The 27,204-nt window shown below is 39.4% G+C and overlaps 1 protein-coding gene across 1 annotated transcript in view; it reads right to left on the reverse strand.

The window, feature by feature from the left end:
* GRM8 (glutamate receptor, metabotropic 8) overlaps positions 1 to 27,204 on the reverse strand; it is a 1,194,828-nt gene that overhangs the window by 121,648 nt on the left and 1,045,976 nt on the right. Inside the window, exon 13 of the mRNA XM_006859342.1 lies at positions 20,026 to 20,961. Coding sequence (XP_006859404.1) covers positions 20,026 to 20,961 — 936 coding nt within the window. The remainder of the gene's footprint in view (positions 1 to 20,025; positions 20,962 to 27,204) is intronic.

Genomic DNA, 27,204 nt, shown 5'->3' on the forward strand with positions numbered 1-27,204 from the left:
AAATGAGAATGTATATGCTCATTGTCTTACAAAAGTTCTTCTTGAACTCTCAGCTTAAATTTTCTTGATACAATGTTTTATAGTTTCATCATACAGATTTATTGATTGAATCATATCAAAGCAAAATATTTATTAAATAAAACTCGCCATTCTCCAGACCCCTTGATCGAGATCTCATTCTATAGAGGTGTTGTTGTTATAGCTAAATGCCATCAAGTCAGTTCCAACTCAGAGCTACCCTGGAGAGGGTTTCCAGGGAGGGGTTAATGGCTTTGAACCATCAACCTTGCGTTTAGCAGTCCAGTGCTTAACCTACAGTGCCACACCAGGACTTCATTTATAGAAGTAGCAAGTTTCAATAATTTTTATATTATTTTATAATATTTAAGCATTATATAAAATAATGCATTTATATATCTTGGGTTATCAATTTTCCACTGTGTCTGTTGAATTCTCTCTCTCACACACACACACACAAACAGCGATTTAATGGCCTGTGTAACTCCCCATTCCACTGTCCTCCCTGGTGTCAGCTCCCAATTTATATATCTTGGGTTAAATAATGCATTTATATATCTTGGGTTATCAATTTTCCACTGTGTCTGTTGAATTCTCTCTCTCACACACACACACAAACAGCGATTTAATGGCCTGTGTAACTCCCCATTCCACTGTCCTCCCTGGTGTCAGCTCCCAATTTTTATATGCTATACTACTCTTTATAAGGATCACTGGTAGCACGGTTGTTACGAGTCAGGCTGCTAACATCAAGGACAGCAGTTAGAAACTATCAACAGTTCCACGGGAGAAAGATGAGGCTTTCTGCTCCCATAAACTGTTACAGCCCCAGAAATCCTATACAGAGTCGCTATGAGTTGGAACCAACTCCATGGCACACTACCACCACAACCATATTACTCTTTATATTATAAGAGCATTTGTAATATTTATATTCATTTCATTCGCAAAATTAACCTGAGTTTTAAGTTACTTCTAAAACTTTAAAACCAACACAAAACAATTGCTACTAAATACAGCAATTGCATTTTGTATTGGTTTTACTTTACTAATGATCATCCAAGTAATATGACTGTATGCACAGAGAAGGAGTATGCCTATCATTTGAAAGGTAATTATGAGGTGCTATGGGATCCATCTTCAACTCATTGTGATCCCATACAACCCAGTAGAACTTTCCCATAGGGTTTTCTAGGCTGCAATCTTTATGGGAAGGAGCCTTGGTAGCGTAGTGGTTATGAGTTGGACTGTTAACCACAAGGTCAGCAGTTCAAGTCCACAATCTCCTCCACAGGAGAAAGGTGAAGCTTTCTACTACCATAAAGATTTATAGCCTTAGATAGTCTATATAGTCTCTCTCTGAGTCAGAACTAACTTCATAGCATACAACCATCACCACCACCAATCTTCATGAGAGCAGATTGCTGGCCTTTCTTATGCAAAGCCACTGGGAGGATTTGAACCACCAAATTTTCAGTTAACACCCAGCAGTTTACCATTGTGTCTCCAACCAAAACCCCCCAAAACCCAAAACAATCTCACAACTCTGTGATATAGGGATCGAGGCATTGTCTGAATGGATAAGAGGGGAAATAACGTTAAGATGCTTAACTATCTTATGAATATTGGTTTCACTTGCCTACTACTGTAAAATAGACACTTGAGTGGGATAGAAAGGAATATCGGGAAACATGATTACGGAAAACTTGTAAGCCCATCTTTAGCCTATAACTAACTGGAATACCTAAAAGGGGTTCTAGAACTTGCCCAGTGAAATAGCCTTCCTGTGGAGCCTTTGTAGTCAATAGCCTTAGGTGGAATCCTGAGCCCCATCCAGAACCTTCTGAGGTGAGACATCCACACTTTAAAGGGCAAGCAGAGACCAGCCTGGAACAGCTAGAGGAACAGATGATACTTCTTTAAAGAAAGACAGACCAGCAGGAAAAATCCAAAGTAAAAATGGCAGTCTGATTGACTACCACAAGAAAAAGCAAGTTGTTCCCTGGAGAGTCACCAAGACAAGCAATCAAGTACCTTTAGGAACTCCCCCACACCCCCCACATGACTGAAACTTAAAGGGAACACATGAGCAGGCATGTAAGCTTGCTGGTGACCACATTTGTCAACTGGTAAGTGGAAAAAGGGGAAAGGCAGCAATGAAGATGTTGGCCAAGTTCGACCATGTTCCCTAGACTCCTATTCGACCATGTTCTCTAGACTCTTCTGTCTTGGAGATGAGAGAGAGAAGAGGAAGGGCTGGTTGGTCTGAAGTGTGGTGAGATCTGGGGACTCCTGAGTCCATGGACAAGGACATGGTCACAGAGGGCTAGAGCTGAGAGCGAAGCACCCAGCTGATATGAAGTGAGGGAAGATGCACAAGAACACCCAAACTTGTAGATAGTACCCATTCCACCTAGCTTCAATGGCTTGATGATCAGAACTCAACTAGAGGAAGATTAAAAAAAAAAAAAAAATTTGAGAAAGGAAACTTGTGTAAACTGCTAAAAAATTTGATAAACTTGACCTATATTCATGGAGGTAGTAGCTCAAAATATCAAGTGAGAGGGAAGGAGTCTTCACATCAAGGATCAATCCTATTCTCTTTGTATATGGAGTTGATAGAGACGGGCAACTTAGACATTGACTTCCTAAAATGGGAGGGGCTATAAAGGCACAAAATGACTAGTTTAAAAGCTTTCAAGAGGGAGTTTAGTTTCAGAGTGTTGGGGGAAGGTAGCATCCCCACTGAATAGTATTCATCTTGTCTAGATGGACCTGGTGAAAAGAGATGGGGATAAGATTCTTATGACTGAAAAGGGAGTAATTGTTATCATGACTAATTGTGACTGTCACAACTGCAAAGGTAGAAGTTTTGTAACATAAAGAAGGGAGTAGTTAATCTTACAGTCAAGGAACAGAGGACCCTAAGACCCTCAAGGGAGAAGAGCACAAGTGGAATCTGGGACCCTATCCAGAGAAGCAGTGACGCCAGAGAAGGAGACAGAGATGAGGACATGGAGAGATAGAGCAGCTGAGGACTCAAGACTCGTGGAAAGAGAAAGGCTGTGTGCTGGTGGCCAGGTGCTGGTGACCAGGAGACAAGCTCACAGAATGTGCCCTTTGGTTGTTTAAATGATTACGTATTCCTGAGTGTTTTGTGTACATCCCAAAAATTGACAACAGAGGGAATAGAAGCAAATACTGTTGAATGATGATGCACAGAGGAGATTGTAATCATTGCAACTAAACAATGAGTGTAAAACTGATGTTCTCCCATGTAAACTATCAGTCAATTCACAATAAAAACTTAAAAACAAACAAACAAAACAGCTCTTCAAAACCACCACCATCAATTCACTTTCAACTCACAGGAACCCTGTTTAGGGTTTCTGAGACTGCAATTATTTACTGGGTCAGACAGCTCCAGCTTTCTTCTATAGAGTGGTTCAGAGTTTTAAACCACTGAACTTACTATTAACAACTTAATGTCTAGCCCACTCAGGCTCCTTAAATAGATATTTTGTTATTGTTGTTAAGTGCCATCGAGTCCATTCTGACCCATAGGAACCCTGTATAGGGTTTCTGAAGAACAGCTGGTAAGCTTGAACCACCGACCTTGCAGTTCAAATAAATGGCTTTGCAGTCTGACGTGTAAACCCACAGTGCCACACCATTATTCTTTTATATTAAAAACCATTTATTCCATATATAATTTGTGCTGTTATTCATCTCATTACAGGTGTGCCTTTTATCTTTTAAAACATTTTTGTTTTATATTTTGTTTTATATGCATTATAACTGGAATAATAATTACATCATATAATATGGGCAACAGATTTTCTGAGCCATTTTTATTTTAGCTTCATATTGATTGGATAGTTTGGCTGGCTTTAAAGTTTTTAAACTTAAAATAGTTTTCCCTCAGAAAAATCTTACCTTTTTTACTTCTGGAATCCAAGGAGGGAGATGGCATCTGTCTTATGTTTAAGTTTTCAATCTTTGTACTTATTCTTTTTCTACTCTTAAAGCTTTTAGAATTTTCTCTTGATTACTGAAATGTCCCTAAGTTGTATGACCCTTCCAATTTAAGTATTTGTCTTTTTTCCATTTGTGAAAAAAATTTTTTTTTCAGATTACTTCCTCTCCTCTTTTGTCTCTACTTCTTATTCTGAAATACTTATTACATGTTTGTTGGAATCCTAACTCTATGTTTTGTGTCTCATAGCTTTTCCTTGTTTGTTTCCTTTCTGGCACTGCCTTTTAATTTTGCCTTCAGATGTCCAGTCTGCTCTTTGTTGTTGTTATGAGCCGGGGAGTCGGTGCCGACTCATAGCGACCCTGTACAGGGTTTCCGAGGCTGTAAATCTTTACAGGAACAAAAAGCCTCATCTTTTTCCCACGGAACAGCTGGTAGTTTCGAACTGCTGACCTTGCAGTTTGCAGCCCAATTCATAACCACTACGCTACCAGAGCTCCAAAGCCCATCCACTAAGCTTTTTATTTTCACATTCATAACCTAATTTCCAAGATTATTTTCTTATTCTTTGACAATTCTGGCCATAGCAGCCTATATATATGCATATATGTATTCACATATGTATATGTGTGCTCAATATCTTCTTGATTCTCTTAAAACACAAAAATTCCATATTAAAAAATCCTATTCTATATTCCAAATAACCGTTATGTTTTTAAGTTTTAGTTTGTTAATTTTTTCCTCCTGCTTTATCATGATACTGATTTTCCTCAAATATGTTATGATCCTTGGGTGTTGATATATAATTATCACTGAAGGACAGGTTTACTAACACAGATTACTGTCAGGGTTCTATTTCCTTGGATGGCAGGGTAGACAAGGCACTGTTTAAGTTAAGGATCATGTTATCTTAGTGGTGTCTCTTTGATGCATAGATATGGGGGAAAACAATAAGACATATGTCCACCATACCTTGGAGTTCTGGAGTTTTAATTGTCATATATATATATATGTTGTGTTGTGTATCTATATTTATATAGAGATAGATAGTTATTGACTACACAGAAGGTTGGAGCAGAAAAGTAAGTTTAGAGGCCCGACTGTTTGAAATACAGTTCTTCAAATAATTCCCTGACATTCACTCCAGTGCCTGTTTAACTCCTCTGTGAAGAATCAGGATTTAGGGATTACTTGGGATTTCATGGTTAAGAATGACTTTATACTAGTTAGGCTGTGCTTTCCATCTAAATGTCCCCATAAGTCAGACTCATCGTTTTTATTTTTAGGGATTTTTCTCTAATTGCTCTAATGTTGACCCTGGGTTATGTTAACCTGCAAAAGCAATAATTTGTGAAAAGCAGATGATACAACCTTGCTTGCTGGAAGTGAAGAGGATTTTAAGTATTTACTGTTGAAGATCAAAGACCACAGTCTTCAACATGTATCACACCTCAAAGTCAAGAAAACAAAACAACTCACAACTGGACCAATAAATACCATCAGGATAAACAGAGAAAAGGCTGAAGTTCTTAAAGACTTAATTTTGCTTAGATTCACAATCAAGACTCATGGAAGCAGCAGTCAGGAAATCAAATGGTGTATTGCAATTGGAAAATCTGCTGCACAAAGCCTCTTTTAAGTGTTTAAGACCAAAGATAACAATTTGAGGACTACGGTGCAGCTGACCCAAGCCAAGGTATTTTCAATAGTCTTCTATGAGTGGGAAAGTTGGACAATGATTAGGGAAGACCATAGAATAATTGAATATTGTATTTGAGTTATGGTGTTGGGAAACAATACTGAGAATATGATGCACTTCCAGAAGAACAAACAAATCTGTTTTGGAAGAAGTACAGTCAGAATGCTACTTAGAAGCCAGGATGGCCAGACTTCCTCTCTCATACTTTGGATATGTTATAAGGAGGGGTCAATCTCTAGAGAAGGACATCAAGTTTTGTAAAGTGGAGATTCGGGGGAAAAACATGGAAGACCCCAGAGATGGATTAACACAGTGGGCTGAAGTGTAAAAACAATTGTAAGGTAGCACAGGACTGGGCAGTGTTTTGTCCTCTTTTGTACAGTAATCAACTCGACAGTACCTAACAACAACAATCATTGTAATACTGTAATGACCTCCTTTATCTCTCGTTCACCTTCCTACCCTTCTATGTTTTCAAATTTCTTTTTTTTCTATAGAAAAAGTTCTCAGTATTTGTATTTTTAATTTGGCAACTAAAAAGCAGTACCAGCAACAAAAAATATAGAATAATCTTCCTTCTCTCTCTCTCTAGTGTTGTTTTTGTTGTTAAGTGTCGTCGAGTTGTATCTAACTCACAGCGACCCTGTATATGGTTTCCAAGGAACAAATGGTATGTTTGAACCACCAACCTTATGGTTTAAGCCAACCCTGTGGTCCAGTGCATTACCCTGCAGCACCATGGCAAAACTTCTATCTATCTATCTATCTATCTATCTATCTATCTATCTATCTATCTACCTATCTACCTATCTATCTATCTATCATCTATGTATTGATATATAGGTATAGATATGTTGTATATCTGTATCCATTTACAAAGCTATGCAGTTAGATAGAGATTGACTACATAAAGACTTCTGACTTTGTGGGAGCTCCAGAACACTTAATGGTGCTCATGAGGAGCCAGAACATAAATCATGAGGCAATTGTTCGAACAGGACAAGGTGATCCTGAATGTTTTAAATTCAGGAAAGGTGTGTGCCAGGGCTGTTTTCTTTTACCACACTCATTCAACTTGCATGCTGAACAAATAGTATAAAGAAGAACATGGCATCAGGATTGGAGGAAGACTCATTAACAACCTGCAATATACAGATGATACAGCCTTGCTTGCTAACAGTAAAGAAAACTTAAAATACTTATTGATGAAGGCGAAAGACTACAGCCTTCAGTATGGGTTGCACATTAATGTAAAGAAAACAAAAATCCTCACAACTGGACCAATAAATAATAACAAGATCAATGGAGAAACCATTGAAGTTGTCAATGACTTAATTTTGCTTAGATCAATAATCAACACTCATGGCAACATCAGTCAAGAAATCAAAGGATGTATCGCATTAGGCAAATCTGTTGCATAAGGCCTCTTTCAGGTGTTCAGGGTTAAAGATGTCAGTAACCAATAGCTTCCCAAATGCACATATGCATTTCATACCTCTTGTATACAAAGCAACTGCACGGCCAGGTATATGGTGGTGGTGGTGGTGGTGGTGAATGTGTGTCGTCCAGTCGGTTCTGACTCATAGCGACCTGTACAGTGTTTCTGAGACTGTAAATCTTTATGGGAGCAGAAAGCCTCATCTTTCTAGTTTCGAACTGCTGATCGTGAGGGTAACAATCTGACTCATAGACTCTACTCTACCAGAGCTCCTTATATGATAGTACAGTGCATATAAATAGATAGATAGATAGATAGATAGATAGATAGATAGATAGATAGATAGATAGATAGATGGATGGATAGATAGATGTAATACACATCTGTGTTACAGGATTTCATACACTGTACTTTTTATCTGAAATGTTTACCGTACAACAGTGTATGCTTCTGTTTGTAGGTAGCAACATGCAATCTGTGTGTCATGTAGTTTTATCTGTTGAATTTTCTTTCAAACATGTTACCGTGAAGTGCATCATGGCTCCAAACACAGAGAAAGGAGGAGTGCTAGTGTAGCAGCAGCAAGAGGCAAAGGTATTGATTTGGAAGTGTGACAAAAGCTCATTAAACAACACAAAAAATCCTATTACTTGTGATTTAGGCACGTCACACTTGGCAATCACTAAGAGCCTTAAAAACAAAAAGCATGTTCCCAGTTGGTAAAGGACTACCTCCACTGAAAGCCACAAGACTAACAAAAATGCCAGAGGGCCCTACTTAAGGCCTAAGGAACCTGCTAATGGTGAGGACTGAGGACCAAACCCAAAAGTGAATCCCTCTCAACACATCGGCAATCACTGTTAAGGCGTGAAGCATGTCTGTGAGGCTATAGAATATTCAGGAATAGACATAATGTCCAAATCACATAAAGGCCTGATTCACAGACTGAATGTTAGTGATGCATATTAGTGATGTCTGACTAGCTGTTGTTGCTAGCTGCCATGAGTCAATTCCAACTTATAGCGACCCAACGTATAACAGAACCAGCACTGCTGTTGACCCATCCTCACAATCATTGCTACATTTAAGCCCATTGTGTGTCAATCCAAATCATAGGAAGTCTTCCTCTTCTTCATTGATCCTCCACTTTATGATCCCTCCTGATAGCATGCCCAAAGTATGAGAGATGAAATCTCACCATACTGGCTTCTAAGGAACATTCTGGCTGTACTTCCTCCAAGATGGATTTATTTTTGTTCTTCTGGCAGTCCATGGTACCTCACATATGTTGTTGTTGCTAAGTGTTGTTGAGTTGGTTCTGACTCATAGCAACCCACTATAGGGTTTCCGAGGAGCAGCTGGTGAGTTTGAACCGCTCACTTTCTGGTTCAAACCGACCATGCAGTTCAGTGCTTTATCCCACAGCACCATATATATATACATATATGTTTATATGTTGTAAGGAGCTCTGGTAGCATAGTGGATACAAGTCGGTCTGCTAACCTCAAGGTCAGCCATTCAAAACTACCAGCCATTCCACGGGAGAAAGATGAGGCTTTCTGCTCCCGTAAAGATTTATAGCCTTGGAAACCCTGTACAGGGTCGCTATACATCGGAACTGACTCCACAGCACACCACTACCATCCTAGTTGGTTATCTAATTGGCTAGTTAATTAAACTATTCTCATTTGTTCTGAGAAACTGTCAAACTGATTCGATTAAAAAACTTTGGATGGCATGTAACAACAATCAGAGGCCCCACAGCTTCTTCAAAGACCCCCCAAACTAGAAGCAGAGAATCTAAGTAGGAAGTAAGTTTCAATGAGCCAATACTTCCTACTGCTGTCAGATAAGATGATCATCTCCCAAAGAATTGCTGAACGTGTTAAGTTGGTGTTTTTCTGCAGTAATGTTATGTAGCACCCCTAGAGGGGAACAAAGAAAGGTCAGCCCAGTGAAGCAGCTTTCTCTAGGAGAGCTACTTAGGAGGGCTAGCTATGCTAGAGTATCCCGTACTCTCTGTATTTCACTTTTCTTCAACAACTTCACAAGCATGCTTCTTTGATTAAGTGCATTCTGTTGGAAAAAATAAACACACACACTGCTATTGAGTCCATGCCGACTTACAATGACCCTATAGAACAAAGCAGAAATGCCCCAAAGTTGTAGTGCTGTGGGATAGATAATGCACTAGACTGAAAGGTCGGTTTGAATTGCAAAATCGGTGGTTCAAACTCACCGGTTGTTTCTTGGAAACCTATACAGGGTTACTAAGAGACAGAAGTAGCTAGATGGCACTTAACAAAAACAACAATCTTTAGGGAGGATGACTGCCTCATCTTTCTGATTAGAACCACAAATCCTGGGTTTAGCAGCTGAGTGTTTAATCTCTGTGCCACCAAGCCTCTAGCTAAGTGCATAAAAGCTATCACGTACACTTTTCCATTTTTTTTCCCCTTTTTTATTTGGTTTTTCCCTTCTAGACTTGATTGCAACTGTCATGTCATCTCCAAGTAAAAACTCCCCTAATACCTGAAACAGCTCCATCACTCGGGGCTTCATGAGGCCTTCAAAGGGATTGGTTTCAAATGACTATAAGCTGACAAGGGAAGACAGTGTTACACAGTGTACCAAGAGATATGGGACAATCACAAATGTACAAGCTGGATGCTGATAATGAATTTGACTTCCCTCTTCCTGAAGGAATGAAGAACTGTGTGGACAGGTCTGGCTGGAAGGCTACCTTCCTTCTGATCTGTTGTGTAAATTGTTCCCAATGTTGCCCACTCCACATTTACAGTGTCCCTAGATGTGTTAGGTACTTCTTTCCTCCTCTAGAATAGTCTTGAAGCAGAAATTTTATTACTATGTTCAGAACTACCTCTCCCAACTCTTGCTATAGTTATTCACATTTTGAAATAGATTTTAGCAACTGTTTTCTTATGACATTTTGCTTTCCTTCAGTATTTTCTGCTAAATATGTGAAGGCAGTTACATATTGCCTCAGGACAAACTCTCTGTTTTCAGTCTCTCTTTCCTGGTTGTACATGTGCCTGGCTCCCTCGGAGCCTTCTCTAACTGTTCTGATCTGGATGATGTATACGCTCAGGCATGCCTCCATGTTTAAAGAAATACTTTCAGTTAGGGGCGGCACAAATGAAATCTAAATAACTGGGCAGGTTAAGGCAATAACTGAATAAGTCAAATCAGATCTTCCCACTCATTTCATCTGAATACATTCAGTCATTAATTTTTTTTCTTTTTTGAGAATGTAATCTGGCCCAGATATTATCCTAACTACTATAACTACTAGAGGGTCTCGGTGAGCAAAACCAAGTAAGACTCCTACCTTCATGGATTACGCTGTTTTGGTTAGTCGGCACCAACTAATAGCAACCCTAAGTAAACAGAACAAAACAGTGCCAGGTCCTGCACCATCTTCACAACTGTTGTTACACTTGAGCCCATTACTGCTGCCACTCGGCCACTCCATCTTATTGGGGGACTTCCTCTTTTTTGATGACCCTCCACTTTACCAAACATGATGTCCTTCTTCAGAGACTAATTCCTCCTAATAACAGGTCTGAAGTCTGAGAGATGAAGTTTTGCCATTCTGGCTTCCAAGGAGCATTCTGACTGCACTTCTTCCTACACAGATTTGTTTGTTCTTGAGGCGGTCCCTGGTACTTTTAATATTCTTCTCCAGCACCATAACTCAAATGCACCAATTCTTCTACAGTCTTCCTTATTCATTGTCAAACTTTTACAAGTATATGAGGCAACTGAAAATATCATGGCTGGGCCAGGTGCACCTTAATCCTCAAACTCACATTTTTGCTCCTGAACATTTTAAAGGAGTACTGTGCAACAGCTTTGCCTAATGCAATACGTCATTTGATTTCCTGGCTGCTGCTTCCATGAGCACTGATGGTAACTTCAAGCAAAATGAAGTCTTTGACAACTTCAATCCTTTCTCCATTTGTCATGATGCTATTTATTGGTTCAGTTGTGAGGACTTTTGGTTTCTTTACATTGAGGTGCAAACCATACTGAAGGATGTGATGTCTGATCTTCATTAATAAGAATTTTAAGCACTCATCACTTCTAGTAAGCAAGTTTGTTATCATCTGCATATCATAGGATGTTAATGAGTCTTCCTCCAATTTTAATGCATGTTCTTTTATAATTCAGTTTCTCAGATTGTTTGCTCAGCATACAACTTGAATATGTATGGTAAAGGCATACAAACCCGACACACACCTTTCCTGATTTTAAACTCTTGTTCTGTTCGAATGGTAGGCTCCTGGTCTATGTACAGGCTACTCTTGAGCACATTCAAGTGTTTTGGAATATACATTCTTCTCAATGTCATTTATAGCTTATATGACCCATCCAGTCAAAAGCCTTTACATAGGCAATGAAGCACAAGTAAACAGCTTTCTGGTGTTCTCTGTTTTCAGCCAAAATTCACCTGATATCAGTAATGATATCTCCCTTGTTTCATGTTCTCTTGTAAATCTGTTTTGAACCAATGGTAGATACCTGTCAATTTCAACTGTTTGTGAACTATCTTCAGCCAAATTCTACTTGCATTTGCTATTAATGATATTGTTCACTATTTCCTAATTCCATTGGGTCACCTCCCTTTAGAATGGGCACAAATATAGATCACTTCCCACTGGGTGACCAGGTAGCTCTCTTGTAAATTTCTTCACATTGATGAGTGAATGCCTCCAGTGCTGCATCCGTTTGTTGAAAGATTTAAGTTTGTGCTCCATCAATTCCAGGAACCTTGTTCTTTGCCAATGCCTTCAGTGCAGGTTGGACTTCTTCCTTTAATTCCATTGGCTCTTGATCATATGCTACCTCTTGAAATGGGCTGCTAGAAGAACAAACAAATCTTTCTTCAAAGAAATGCATCCACAATGCTCCTTAGAAGCCAGGATGGCAAGACTTTGTCTCTCATACTTCAGACATATTACCTGGAGGGATCAGTCCCTGGAGAAGGACATCATGCTTAGGTCAGCAAAAACAGGAAGACTTCCAACTGTATGGCACAGTGGCCCCAGTAATGGGTTCAAGAATAACAATAACTGTGAGGATGGCATAGGACCAGCAAGGGTTTCATTCTGTTATGCATAGGGTCAGTATGAGTTGGAGCCAACTGGATGGTATGGGGCAACAACATCCTTAGAAATACAACACCTGTCTATGTTTCCTCAGTTAGTTTAGCTGAGCCAGAATCTGAAAGCAAGTATTCACATAAGCGCTGGTAGCAGAGTGATTACGAATCGGGCTGTTAACCTTAAGGTCAGCAGTTCGAAACTACCAGCTGTTCTGTGGGAGAAAGATGAGGGTTTCTGCTCCTGTAAAGATTTACTGCCTCGGAAACCCTGTACAGGGTCGCTAAGGGTCGGAACCAACTCGAAGGCACTTCACAACAACAACAACATTCACACTGACAAACGCTTGCCATTTCTTACTTCACTTGTTAGCTCCAGAACTCTGTGCTCTTCTACCTCTTCAATAGAGTGATGGGTAAAGGGGTGGAGCCTAGAGAATCACACCTACTCTCTTTTTCTTTATGTCTTTCTGTTAGAACTAAGGACAGTTATGGAGTCCTTGTGTGGTGTTGTAGGGTAAACACTTGACTGCCAAGAAAAGATTGATGGTTCAAAACCACCAACCTCTCCTCGGAAAACTTTACAGAGTCTCTTAAAAACAAAAGATAGCATTTAACAGAAGGGACATTTATGATAAACCCTCCTTTGATTTCTCCTTCAATATCTTGGAACTGATTTCAGGCTTAGTGATAGTGACTTTTTTTTTTATTTTAAATAATGTATGTGGTGCACCATTTAAATAAGAATTTTTGTGGTTTGTTTTGGTTTTTAAAAATGTTCTTATGATGGGAATCATAATAAAATGTATGAGGGGGCTTCCAAAAGCTCATGGAAAAATTCCATCATCTTTTCATTCCATTTCCCCACTAACTTTCTAATGCCCCTCTAGATAAATAAGATGATACATTATGTTTCAGTCTGACGTGATCCCTACAGAAGGGTTTACAGTATATTCACTACTGTGCAGGCCATTCCACTACTCAGTCAGTGCATGTTTACTGGGAATCTGAGTCCTGGTGTAGTGATGTAGGATAATGTGCTGGACCGCAAGGTCCGTTTGAGCTGCAAGATTGGTGGTTCAAACCCACTAGCTGTTCCTCAAAAACCCAATACAGGGTCACTATGAGTTGGAACTGACTTGATGGCATTTAACAACAACAACAACTATATGGGAAGGTCTTATCCTAAGAACCAAAGAAGCTCTGGTTGCACAATGGTTAAGTGCTTGGCTGCTAACCGAGAGATCAGTAGTTGCAATCCAACCAGCAGCTCCATGCGAAAAAAGACCTAGTGATGTGCTCTCCTAAAGAGTCTGACTGAGGAACTCTCTGGGTGGCTCTACTCTATCCTACAAGGCCCATCACCTTGACATGGTCCAACAGCAACGGTCAACTAAGAGTTATATTCATCCAGACAAACGTGGGACACTTTCCCCACACATCTGTACGAGATAAGATGAAAACGCAAAACTAGAGGTGAGTCTAGGGAGGAACCTGAGACTATCCCCAAGTTCCATTCATCCAGAGAAGATGAAAGAAGAAAATCTGGTTCAGCCAAATAGGGTTTGGGGCATTTTTGAGATTTCTTTTCTTTTTAGTTTGAGTATGTTTTGTTTTCTTTCCACTTGATGCTCTTGGAGCTTGGCAGAGTCTTAACCTTTGTCTGATAATGTTGACTTTCTTAGCCCAATTAGAGTTGGGAAAATATGTGTTTAAGAGATTGTTGCCATGCTAGTAACCCCGAACCATCCCTGAAGGTTCTTTTCCTGATCATTAAGTTAATTATATTTTAATTTTTCTGTCTTTTCAGCACAATTATGTGAGTTTCTGTGGGTGTGCAGCCATGCCAACACGTTGTCCCCCTCCTTAACACCGTTGTTCTATAGAAAAAAGAAAACACGCCTTTTTAAACAGTGATTTAATAGAATGCAGCTGTAGGCACAAAGAGACTAAATGATGATATAAAAATCTATTGGAAAAACACGATGCATCTTGATTTAAAAATCTAAGTAGCGTGGGGAAATGAAATGCTGCTTTATCATTGAAGGAAACACCCTTTCCCGAGCTGTCTGTTTTGGGGGCACCATAGTGTGTCTCTTTATAACTTAATCTCACCCAGAGATTTTCCAAAGCAGCTGTCTGAATTAGTCAACTCATTTTGTGTTTTATCACTACTTCTCATTTCATTTCAAAGCGGCCTGTATGTTTAGGTGGGTTCTTTTCCACAGATATCACTCCAGGAAAAATTAAATGCATACTAGAAGAATGTTTGTTCTTCTGCCATGCTTTGTGTTACAGATACTTTGTAGGTTAAGCACTGGACTGATAACCTCAAGATTGGCAGTTCAAACCCACCAGTCACTCTGCAGGAGAAAGATGTGACTTTCTGCTCCAGTAAACACTGACAGCCTCAGAAAACCCTATACAGGGTCGCTATGAGTTGGAATTGACTCAGTGACATTGGGTTTGGTTTTGTTCAATGAATAGTCACAGGATACACAGATCTCTGCTTTCTCCTCTCAGCTCTGACCGCTCACTGGTGTCCCCTGCTCATGAGCCTGCCTGTTATCTGGCTGGCACTGGCTAATAGGCAGCACTCAATAAGGAGCTACTGAATTAATGGATGTGAGAGTTGCCTCTTTGTGGCAGTCGAGTGAGTTGATAATGTAAGGCTAACAGACTGAACATTACACATAAAAGCAGAACTGACCATCTCTTTGACCCTTCAAAATTAATAAAACTTAGTTAAAGCTTCCTTTTAGAGATAGAAAAGTTTATATTAGTTTTTAATGTTAGTGCCAATCATTTCAACAATGTGGAGAAAAAGAGCAATGAAGATATTCTTAAGCCCTTTATATGTCGTTTTGAATAATAAAAATGCTGCGAGAATAGAAGATAGAATTTTTTTAAAATAAAATAAAATTACATATCATTGTATCATATATAGTGCCTCAGTAGCAAAATATTAACTATTTATAATTGGTAGTTATTGATGTAGATACCAGAAAGATGTTTACCTGTACTTTATTGACTCCACAAAGGCTTTCGATTGTGTGGATAATGACAAGCTATGGACAACATTGCGAAGCATGAGTATTCCAGAACACTTAATTGTGCTCATGAAGAATCTGTACACAGACTAAGAGACAGTTGTGCGAACAGAGCACGGGAAGGCTGAATGGTTTAAAATTAAGAACTGTGTGCAACAGGGTTGTATTCTTTCACCATACTTATTCAAACTTTATGCTGAGCAAATAAATAATCTGAGAAGCTGGCTTATATGAAGAAAAACATGGCATCAGGATTGGAGAAAGACTCATTAACAAGTTGTGATATGCAGATGATACAACCTTGCATGCTGAAAGTGAAAAGGACTTAAAATACTTACTGATGAAGATCAAAGACCACAGTCTTCAGTATGGATTGCATCTCAACGTAAAGAAAACAAAAATCCTCACCACTGGACCAATAAACAACATTCTTATCAATGTAGAAAAGATTGAAGTTGTCAAGGACTTCATTTTTGGGGGATCAACCATCAACTCTCATGATGGCAGCAGTCAAGAAATCAAATGACGTATTGCATTAGACAGATCTGTTGCACAAAACTTTTTTAAAGTGCTGAAGAGCAAAGATGTCAGCTTGAGGACTAAGGTGCACCTGACCCAAGCCATGGTATTGTCAATAACCTCATACACATGCAAAAGCTGGGCAGGGAATAAGGAAGACCATAGATGAATCGATGCATTTGAATCATGGAGGAGAACACTGAAAGTACCATGGGCTGCCAAAAGAACCAAGAGATCTGTGTTGGGAGAAGTGCAGCCAGAGTACCCGTTGGAGGTCAAGGTGGACATACTTCAGACATTGTCAGAAGGGGCCAATCACTGGAGAAGGATATCATGTTTGGTAAAGTGGAGGGTCAGAGAAAAAGAGGAAGACCCGCAGTGAGATGGATTGGCAAAGTGGCAGCATTAGTGGGCTCAAGTGTGGCAACAATTGTGAGGTTGGCCCAGAACCAGGCAGTGTTTGGTTCTGTTGTGCATAGATAGGGTGGCTATAAGTCAGTACCAATTTGATGGCACCTAACAACAATGTGCTAGTGTGGGACTGTAGGATAGGTGCAGGGCTGCATCTTTGGTTTGAGCCATGATATTGGCATTCAAACTCACCAGTTGCTTGCTCCTCAGAAACCCAATTCAGGGTTGCTATGAGTTGGAATCAACTCAATAGTACTTAACACCAACAAACAATATCTTTTAAGAAGTCTAGGTGGTACAATGGTTGAAGTGTTCAGTTGCTAACCAACAGGTGTGCGATTCAACCCACCCGTTTTATGGTTTCTTCAATATTTTCTACACTCAATCATTGAGTTTGGGTGTGGCACTGTAGAATACGCACTAGACCGTAAAGTCAGGTTGAAACTAATTTTAGAAATTTTAAGAGATATGGCAAAAAAAAAAAGCACAAAACCAAACCCACATCATGGAGTTGATTCTGACTCATAGTGATGCTATTAGTCCGAGTAGACCTGCCTCCACAGAGTCTCCAAGAATAGTAATCTAGGTGGGGGCCACCTAACTCAGCTTTTGCCCCCAGAGCAACTGGTGAGTTGAATTGCACACCTTTTGGTTAGCAACTGAACACTTTAACCACTGTAGCTCCCAGGCTCCTTAAAAAGCATAGTTTGAAACACAAGTTCAGCGATTCAAACTCACCAGCTGATCCTCAGAAACTCTATATGGGCTCTGAGTCAGAACCGACTCCAAGGCACTTAACAACAACAACATATTTAATCATATATAAATGCAAAATAAATTCCAATTAAAATTTTATGATCTGTTATTTCCTCCTCTGACTTAATGTTAATTCCACACTAGCAAGGAAAAGAAATACATTTGAATCCACCAATAGCTCCATGGGGGAAACATGAGGCTTTCTGCTCCAGTAAAGACTTACAACCTCAAAACCATATACAGGGTTACTTATGAGTTGGGACCAACTTCATGGCACATAACACATAACCACCACCACAAGGAGCCCATCTATGTTGTTGTTAAGTGCCACCGAGTCGGTTCTGACCCATAGCAACCCTGTATAGTGTTTCTGAGGAGCAGCGGATGAGCTTGAACTGCCGACCTTGCAGTGCAAATCGACCTTGCAGTCTAGTGCCTTAATTAGTAGCATCACACCAGGGCATGATATAAACATATCGTTGTTGTTGTCAGGTGCCATCAAGTCGGAACTGACTCATAGCAACCCCATGCACAGCAGAACAAAACAATGTCCGATCCTGGGCCAACCTCATTACCACTTCCACACTTGAGTCCATCAATGATGTCACCTGGCTGATCCATCTCGTTGGGGGTCTTCCTCTCTTTCTCTTACCCTCCATCTTACCCAGCATGACATCCTTCTCTAGTGACTATTCCCTCCTGACAATATGTCCAAAGTATGAGAGACGAAATTTAGCCATCTTGGTCTCCAAGGAGCACTCTGGCTGCACCTCTTCCAAAATAGATCTATTGGTTCATAATTATATACATTAGTGGAGTCCTGGTGTGGCTCTGTGCATTAATGTGCTGGACTGCAATGTCGTTTGAACCACAAAGTCTGAAGTTCAAGCTCACCAGCCCTTCCTCAGAAACCCTATAGAGGGTTGGAACTGACTCCATGGTACTTAACAAGAACAACATATACATTAGTAATAGTCATTTTTCCTCTTATATAAAAAAAAAAAATCCCTTACTTTTATGCACATTTGAAGTTCTATGATGCTATCAACAGTTTGATTACCATCATGTTTGCTTATTCTAAATATGGAATCACTGGCTAAGTTAATGAAATAACATTTAATTTATCTCCCTGGCCCTTGGAAGTTATTATATTAAGAATAGAAACGGGCAATAATTTAAAAGATGTGAAGAAAGAAAAAAATAAAAGAAGTTAGATGACAGAGCTCAGGAGATTTTGTTTGGTTCAAATATTTATTGTATACCTAAAAGCAGAAACACTATTTATTATGGCCCTCTCTGGATAAAACAAAATGTGAAAAAGGCAATTCTAGTTTCAAAGCAAATATAAGTCCTGCTTAAGTTGATGGTATTAATAATTAGGCATTTCCAAAGTCTCAAAAACATTGATTTGCCCTGATTAGTTCTACTAACCATTAAAAAAAAAAAAAGACCCCATAGACACTTTGAGAAACTTATTTCCCAACTTAGACGTTTCATTCCTAAATTAAACAAACAATCTTGATCTTAATAAGTTTCCATCTGCATATGTCAAAATAGAAAGTTTTCTTCTTCTTGGTTGTAGAACTGCAAATTGCCTTATTTTACTTCCCTGCTGAGTGTTTGGTCCTATGTAAAATATTCATGACTTCCACCAGACCATAGGAGTCATGAAAGGTCATGGGCTTGGAATCCAATGCAAGTTTCTTCTCCGCTACAGCAAGTATGCTGAAGTACATTTTTTGTCCAAACCCTGTTGAAGGCCGCATTGATTGGGTAAGGCATGAATGCTCATACTAATGAGCTCTCTGTTCCCTGTTGAGTGCTTTCCTCTGAATTAGCTGGAACTTAAGGATCATGCGGAGCCTTGCTTGGGAATGCTATGGCCTAGGCAATATAAATACTCCCAGGATCTCTGATCCCTTCACAACTTGGCCTGAAGGTGGAAGATGGAACACTTTGTTTTGTCAAGGTCTCACTTTGAGAGAATTTTCTCCAACACACACGAGGGATGAAGGGCTATCCATTGCAGAAAGATGGCACTTGCCTAATTTCTAGCTGGCTTCTTTCTATCCCAGGCTACTACCCATACCTCAGAATTCAGGGGTGACCTTACTTCTCTACTTCTCTGGGCTTACAAAGTAGGACACACATCCAGTTCAGCAACTGTTCTCTTTCACATGCAGATGTTCTGCCCTGACAGTGTTTCAGACCACAAAGTTTGATGGGGGGAGAGTTGTGACAAAGGAAAAGTATAGCTCCTTTTCTTATATAGGAAAGTTCAATCAATCTTCACCTTCTGACAAAAACAAAAACAAACATATACTGCTTTATGTCACTGTTCATTGCTGTCCTCTCCAATCCTTGCCTCTCATTATCATCACGTGGGAAGGTAACAAGAGAGGAGACTGAGTGGAAATAGTAAAATGGTTCCAACTGAAGCCTTTTGGTTTATTTCTGGTGTGATTGTTTGACTATAATAAAAATCATAATAATTATAAAGACATGGTGTTATCCACATTAGAATCAAAAAGGAGGCATTTGGCATGCACTGAGATATCTCCAGGTCAGCTCATTTCTATCACCGCGTCCATCCTTTCTCTTCCCTTTTGTAATTAGAATTTAGAAAAGAACAGAGATGTTGGGAGATAAAGGAGTTGGAAAGAAAGACCAAGAAAGTGATGTGAGGTCTGTCAGACTCCACCCTGGCCAAGGAGGATCTATTCAAGTGTTCCTCATGGACAATCAGCCATAGTCAACACATACTCAAAAGAAAATGACCTTCCCAGATGGATCCCTAAATGTGAATGGCATACACCTCAGCATCTTCAGAGAATACCAATGAACCAATAGGAAGGAAGGAAAATATCCTCAAAAAAGAATCAACACATACTCAAAAGAAATTGACCTTCAGAGATGGATCCCTAAATGTGAATGACATAAACCGCAGAGAATGCCAATAGGAGGGAGGGAAAATATCCTCCAAGAAGAAGTTAAAGCCAGGGAAAGACATTGAGAAATGCAGCTCTTGACACTTACCTTTTCTGCTGACTGAGCTGTGCCAAAAAAGATGGGAATGAAAGCTAACCAAATGATGCAGGTGGTATACATGGTAAATCCAATAGGTTTGGCTTCGTTGAAAGTCTCTGGGACACCTCTTGTTTTAATGGCATAGACAGTACAAGTGACCATCAAGAGAATACTGTATCCAAGGGAACAAATGAGTGAGAGGTCAGAAATGTCACACTTGAGCACTCCCCGGGCATTCTCTGGGTCCAGTGTCCGCTGCTCTCCATAGTCAATGATGATGTGGGGGGGATCCACCACAAACCAGACAAACACCCCAAGGAGCTGTATGGAGATGAGACTGAATGTGATCACCAGCTGGGACGCTGGGCTGATAAACTTAGGCGCTGTGACGGATTTCTTCCCCTGCTCAAATATTCGGTGGATTCGGTTGGTTTTGGTAAGAAGAGCTGCATAGCTGAAGCACATGCCAAGTCCTAAGAAGATCCGGCGGAAGGAGCATATGACTGTATCTGGTGTGGCAATCATTAAAAAGGTGATCGAATAACAGAGAAAAATCCCTGTGAGGAGCACATAGCTAAGCTCCCGTCCTGAAGCTCTCACAATAGGTGTGTCATTATAGCGGACGAAGGTCAGAATCACAAAAGTGGTTGCGATGATGCCCAATATTGCAATGAACACAGGCACTACGGCCCAGGGAGAATGCCACTCCAATTTGATGATGGGGATTAGCTGGCAGCCTGTGCGGTTGAGGTTGGGTCTCTGATCCAAAGGGCAAAGTTCACAGGAGACTTCATCCACCTGGTAATTGTAACCTTCACAACGCTCACAGTGCCAACAGCAAGGGACTCCTTTCACCTTCTTCTTCCGCTCCCCGGGCTTACATGGCAGACTGCAGACAGACGCTGGCTGAACGTGCTCTCTCTTAGCCCACTGCATGTCTTCCACCTGTGGGGATAAAAAATTAATGAGCCTTCTATTCTTCCTCCATTTATAATATCCTAATCCCAGCCACAGGTGCATCATAAATCACTGCGTACTGACAGTACAAATACAGTTTACTAGTATAAGAATCCCTTTTCTTTCCTTGATATCGATTTTATGAAAGTGTTAAGTGATTGGATCCTATGAATCATTCCCGTCATCAACTTGATGAATATGTCATTAGTTTCCATTTACTTCCTCCTCAATGTTGACCAATCTGACATTGAAAGAAAGACTTATTGGCCCAAACAGTTTTAAAACTAGAAAAAACAAAATAAACAAAGCCCCATAGAAAGATGTTTTAGAGTTAATTACAGGTATAACATGTCAGAAGTCCTGAAACACTGGACTAGCCAGCAAACATATACCGTGAAGGAGACAATCACTTACTTATATAAAGGAAGCAAATATATACAGATGAAAGCTTACTAGGGGCTAACAGGAAGGGGAGGGAGGGCATGGAAAGTCATTGTTTAAGAAGTACTGCACTTCTGTGATTCTGGTAGAATAATTAAGGAAAGGACAGTGATAATGGCTGCACATGATGATCGTAATCAGTGTCACTGAATTATACATATTTAGTTGTTAAATGAACACTTTCTTATATACATATTTGTTGCTGTTGTTGTTGATGGCCATCAAATAGGTTCTGGGTCGTAGCAGCTCTGTATAGAGTTTCAAAGGAGAGGCTGGTGAGTTTGAACCGCCGATCTTGTGGTTCAAACAAAAGTCTCTTCACCATATTTATCATTGCTGTTCTTGTTAAGTGCTGTCAATTAGGTTCTGACTCATAGTGACCATGTGTATGGTTTCTGAGGAACAGCTGGTGTATTTGAACTCCAGACCTGTAGTTGAAAGTACAGTGCCGATCCTACAGTGCCACACCAGAAGTCCATATTTATTCACCATATTTGTGGAAATTTATATCATAGTGTGTCAATTTTGAAAGGAAATGGCAAAATGAGCTATGTAACTAGTTGCTGATGATCCTTACGTGATATGTGCATGGTGAAAACTATATTAATGATTTTATTATGTGAAGAAGTCACTTGACTGTACCTTAGTTATCTCCGTGCCTTAAACTCCCACTTGGTTTTTCTGTGGGTTAAATAATCAAATGCCTGTATCACTAATCACTGATATCTTAGGTTGAGTTTATTTGTCCTATTAGATATGTAGCAATTTTAGCAGGATCCTAATAGGACAAAATGGAAGTTGTGGGTCATTAGGGGTCACGGATTATGAAGAGCAACTGCTATAAAGGGTAAGTTTTGTGAAGGAAGTGATTTTGTTCACAAGCATTGGCGGGCACATAGTTTACCCTCAATAAATACCTGATGGGGCTTAGAAAACTCCAAGGAAGAATCCCATTACCTTCAAGTTCCATTTTTCCATAAGTTTTTTTATGCCCCTTATTATGCTGAATTCAAGAGGAAGGAAGGATGGGAAGTGGACCACAGCAGTGTTCTGAGGAATAAGGGTTCAACTTGAAAGTACTGGCATCTGGAAATAAGTGGACAGTTGATTAAGAGGTACTGAATGGAGAGCTGAGGGGATGTTTAAAAAAAGGACAAGAAGAAGAAGGCATCATTTCTTGAGACAAGCTTTATTAACAATTCAAAAGAAGAATTGTTGTACTCTGTGGAAATCAGCTTCCAAAATGGCCCTGAATAGCTTCACTTCCTGAAGTTCATACACTTGAATAGTAACCTCTCACACTAAACAGAGCTGGCCTCTGTAACGTGAGGAGTCCTGGTGTGGCACTGTAGGATAAGCACTGGACTACCAACTATAAGGTTGGCAGTTCCAGTCTACCATTCCCTCCTCAGACACGCTATGAGTAAGAATAGACTCGATGACACTTAACAAGAATATAGTAAGACCTATGTAACCAAACTTTCATCACAAGTGTTGCAAGTCCTCAAATCAAACCCAAACGCACTGCCACCAAGTCAATTCTGGCTCAAAGTGACTGCGCAGTACAGAGGAGAACTGTTCCATCGGGTTTCTGGGACTATATATTTTTACGGAAGCAGTCAACCACATATTTTCCATGGAGCAGCTGGTGGATTTGAACTTCAGACCTTGTAGTTAAACCAATGCTTAACCCACTGTGCCATGAGGACCCCCTAGTCATGAAATCAGTGATGTTCTATTGGACAATCTGTTGTAAATGACCATTTTAAAGTGTTAGAAAGTAAACAAATCACTTTGAAGACTGAGGTATGCCTGATGCAAGTGATGGTACTTTCAATCACCACATATGCATGTGACAGCTGGCCAACAGATAAAGAAGATCCAGAAGAAATGGCTGTATTTGGATTATGGTGCTGGGGAAGACTATTGACTATACCATGGGCTACTCGAAGAACAGACACGTCTGTCTTGAAAGAAGTGTGGCCAGAATGATCTTTAGAGGCCAGCCTGGGAAGACTTGGTTGGGCACATGTCACTTGGATATGTTATCAGTCCTTAGAGAGAAACGTCATGCTTGGTAAACTACAGAGTCCGTGAAAAAGAAGACCCTCAGTAAGTTTAGCTTAAACAGGCCAAGGACTGTGAGGATGGCCCAAGACTGGGCAGCAATTCATTCATAGGGTCACCATGAGTCAGAATCGACTTGATGCCACCTAACACCATAAACACAATGAAATGTTGTGGAAATGATGGTTTGTAACTTCTATGACTAGGTGATAAAATGTACTTATTTTGGGCTCTGTCTTGTTCTCTCTTGGGTGGTTCATCCCAGGGGAAGCAGCTACAATGTCATAAGAAGTGAGAAACTGGGGCAAGAACTGAGGCCTCCTACCAACCACCAGCGCCGACGTGGCAGGCATATGAAGGAGCCACCTAGAAAATCTGTCTTCCAGCCTTCAGATGACTGGAGCCCAGCTGACATCTTGGCTCCAAGTGCACAAGAGACCGTGTACCAGAACCACACAACTAAGCGGGTCCCAAAGTGCTAACCACGAAAACTTGGTGAGATCATAAACGTCTATTGTTTTCTGTGGTTACATTTTGAAGTTATTCTTTTATGGAGCAATAGGAAATGGAGTGTTAGGTGCCATCCATTAGGTTCTGACTCATAGCAACACTAGGTACAACAAAACAGAATGAAACACTGACCATGGCTGTGCCATCCTCTCAATTGTTTTCCCATTTGAAGCCACGGATATAGCCACTGTGTCAGTCCATCTCCACTTTCTTGCTGATGCTCTACTTTGTTGAGTATATGTCCTTTCCTGGGTCTGGTCCATCCTGATAATATATGTAAGGTTCATGAGACTTCGTCTTGCCATTCTCCTTCTAAGGAGGATGGACTTCTTCCAAAGCAGACTCGTTTATTCTTTTAGTAGTTCATGTAGTTGTTGTTAAGTGCTGTCAAGTTGATTTCAACTCATAGAGACCTTCTTTAGGATTTAGGAGGAGTGCCTGGTAGGTTTCAACTGCTAACTTTACAGTCCCACACCAGGACTCTTTGGCCATCTACGGTACTTTCAATATTCTTCTCCAATGCTATAATTAAAATGCATCAATTATTGTCAAGTCTTCCTTACTCATTGTCCAGCTTTTACATGCATTTTAGGTAATTGAAAATACCATGGCTTGGGTCGGGTGCACCTTAACCTTCAAAGTAACATTTTTGCTCTTTCACATTTAAAAGGTGTCTTTTGCAGCAGATTTGTCTAATACAGCTCAAATTAAGCTTACCCACTCAAGGCCACCATCAATCTAACATCATTGTAATAAGCTATTATGAAAGTACATCCGGTGATAATTAACCATAGACCAAGGAAGTCCAAATGTGTGCAGTGTTATCAGTATCTCCTTATCACATCTAATGTTGCCTTAACTTTGCAACCATGTAACTAAGAGTGCTATTATGAATAGGTCTGTTTCTTAAGAACAACTTTTCTCTTTCTTATTGGGTGAATGGTTGCGTTGTTGAGGGCAGGGACTAATAGTCCGTACGTCTGATATGTATAAACATCTGTCTAATTTCAAAGCAGAGTACCGAATCCATGCATTTTTAAGTCCAAATCTGTTCCCTAAGAAAGAAGATGCTATTTTATGTGTCATAATCGCACTCAAGACTTCAAGCTACCCTGTCTGCTGCAAACAAAGGAAAAGCAATCTATCATACAGCCACTAATTTTCTATAAAGTTTTAATGACTTTGAAAGGTTATTTTATTTACTTATATGATTCCATTAGGAAAGGGGAAAAAAAGTTAAATTGGAAGTATATAGTGGCTTCTCTGAGAAAGATTTAAAAAAAAAAAATGAAATGTTCTACTGAGTTGCTAAATGATTGATTTTATACCCTAATGTACTCCTATAAGACAATAAAACACTTTTTTGTGAAGGTTATGTTTCAAAGATAATTACTCTGAAACAAAAATTGCATTTTATTTAGAAATTCCACAGATTTATAATGTTACTGTCAATTAAAAAGAAAACAGCAAAAGAAAATCTCAGAAACATAAAACTTCAGGATTATGAGAGAGACTTTAAAGGCCAGCTTTTCTCTGATATCTCTGATACCTTAATTCCCAATACATCTTATTGTTCAGAAAGAAATAAGATTTGTGTTCAAAGAAATAAATACATGTATAGTAGGAAGACTTTAAGGAGGGCTGGTGACCCAGTGAGTGAAGCATTAGGATGCTCCCTGAATGACCTTCCTTACAAAGGGTACATACTCATCAATCTAAACTAGATATAAAGTTCTCCTTGATAAGTGAAATTTCCTTGAGAAAAACTATGATAAATACAAACAATAAATATATCATTTTAATTCAATCCAGAAAACTTTGAGTATGTTTTATTAAAAATATTGATGATGATTCTGCTTAATACCTTCTACTCCAACATATTCACCAATTTATTCATGTATAAATAAATATATTATGCAATGACAAAAAACATCATGATAAATAGAGAAATGATTGAGGTAGGCAAAAGCTTCATTTTACTTGAATCCAAAATTAACACTCATGGAAGCAACGGTTAAGAAATTGAATGATGTACTACATTAGTAAAATCTGCTGCAAAAGACCTCTTTTAAAGTGTTAAAGAGCAAAGATATCAGTTTGAGGACTAAGGTGCACCCGGCCCTTTGTTCTGGTATTTTCGATGACCTTATAAGCATGTGAAAGTTGGATAATGAATAAGAATGACTTGATAAGAATCGATTTACTTGAATTATGTGTTGGTGAAGAATCTTGAAAGTACCATGGACTGCCGGAAGAACCAACACATGTATCTTGGAAGAAGTACAACTAGAATGCTCCTTAGAAGCCAGGATGGAGAGATTATTCCTCTCGTTCTTTGGCCATGTTGTCAGGAGGTACCAGTCACTAGAGAAAGTCATCATGCTTGGTAAAGTGAAGGGTCAGCACAAACCAAATTCACCAAGGAGATGGTTTGGCACACTGGCATCAACAGCTGGCTGAAGTATAACCACAATTGTGAGGATGGCACAGACCAGAGATTCAATCTGTTGTGCAAAGAATCACTATAAACTGGAAGAGACTCAACAGTGCCTAACAACAACGTATTATTATGCACTGATGTCACAGCTGAAATCTGGGACCAACCAATATTCACTTCAAGGAAGGGCAAATAACCAATACTTGAGACTAGCAAGAAATTATAAACATATTACTATGCGAGTCTAATGATCTATTTCCCATGTGCTGCTAAATATGGATTAAAAATAATGCTAATTGAGAGTAAATGAAATGGCTAATTTTCACTACTATTCTTCAAAGCAAAACAAGGATATTTGGCTATGTTGCATTGTTATAAAAAAAATCATTCCATTTTTTATAATAGTATAAACAGAAACATTTTCATGTATCTTTAAAATGTGTCTTACATGTTCTTGATGTATATTAGGACTTTTCTGACTGAAACAGATGATCTATTCAATGAATGAAAACTATAGAGAGAGGCTTTTGAGAGACAAAACACATAGTCCATTCCTGTTTTGACAACGCTCTTGACCAACAGTAATTCATTGAGTAGGTTCTAGTCAAGTGCATTTCAAGAAATGTACACCATCACATGACTTCTGCAATCAGAATCCTGTTACTGAAAACAAATACACCAACAACTACATTAAAAAAAACAAAAAAACAAAAAAAAAACTTGGATGTTGTGCAACTATTTTAATCTTTAATTTTTTCACAACATTCAATCCAGGA

The sequence above is a fragment of the Chrysochloris asiatica genome, unplaced genomic scaffold (genome assembly GCF_000296735.1).
Source record: "Chrysochloris asiatica unplaced genomic scaffold, ChrAsi1.0 scaffold00032, whole genome shotgun sequence".
Lineage (NCBI taxonomy): Eukaryota > Metazoa > Chordata > Mammalia > Afrosoricida > Chrysochloridae > Chrysochloris > Chrysochloris asiatica.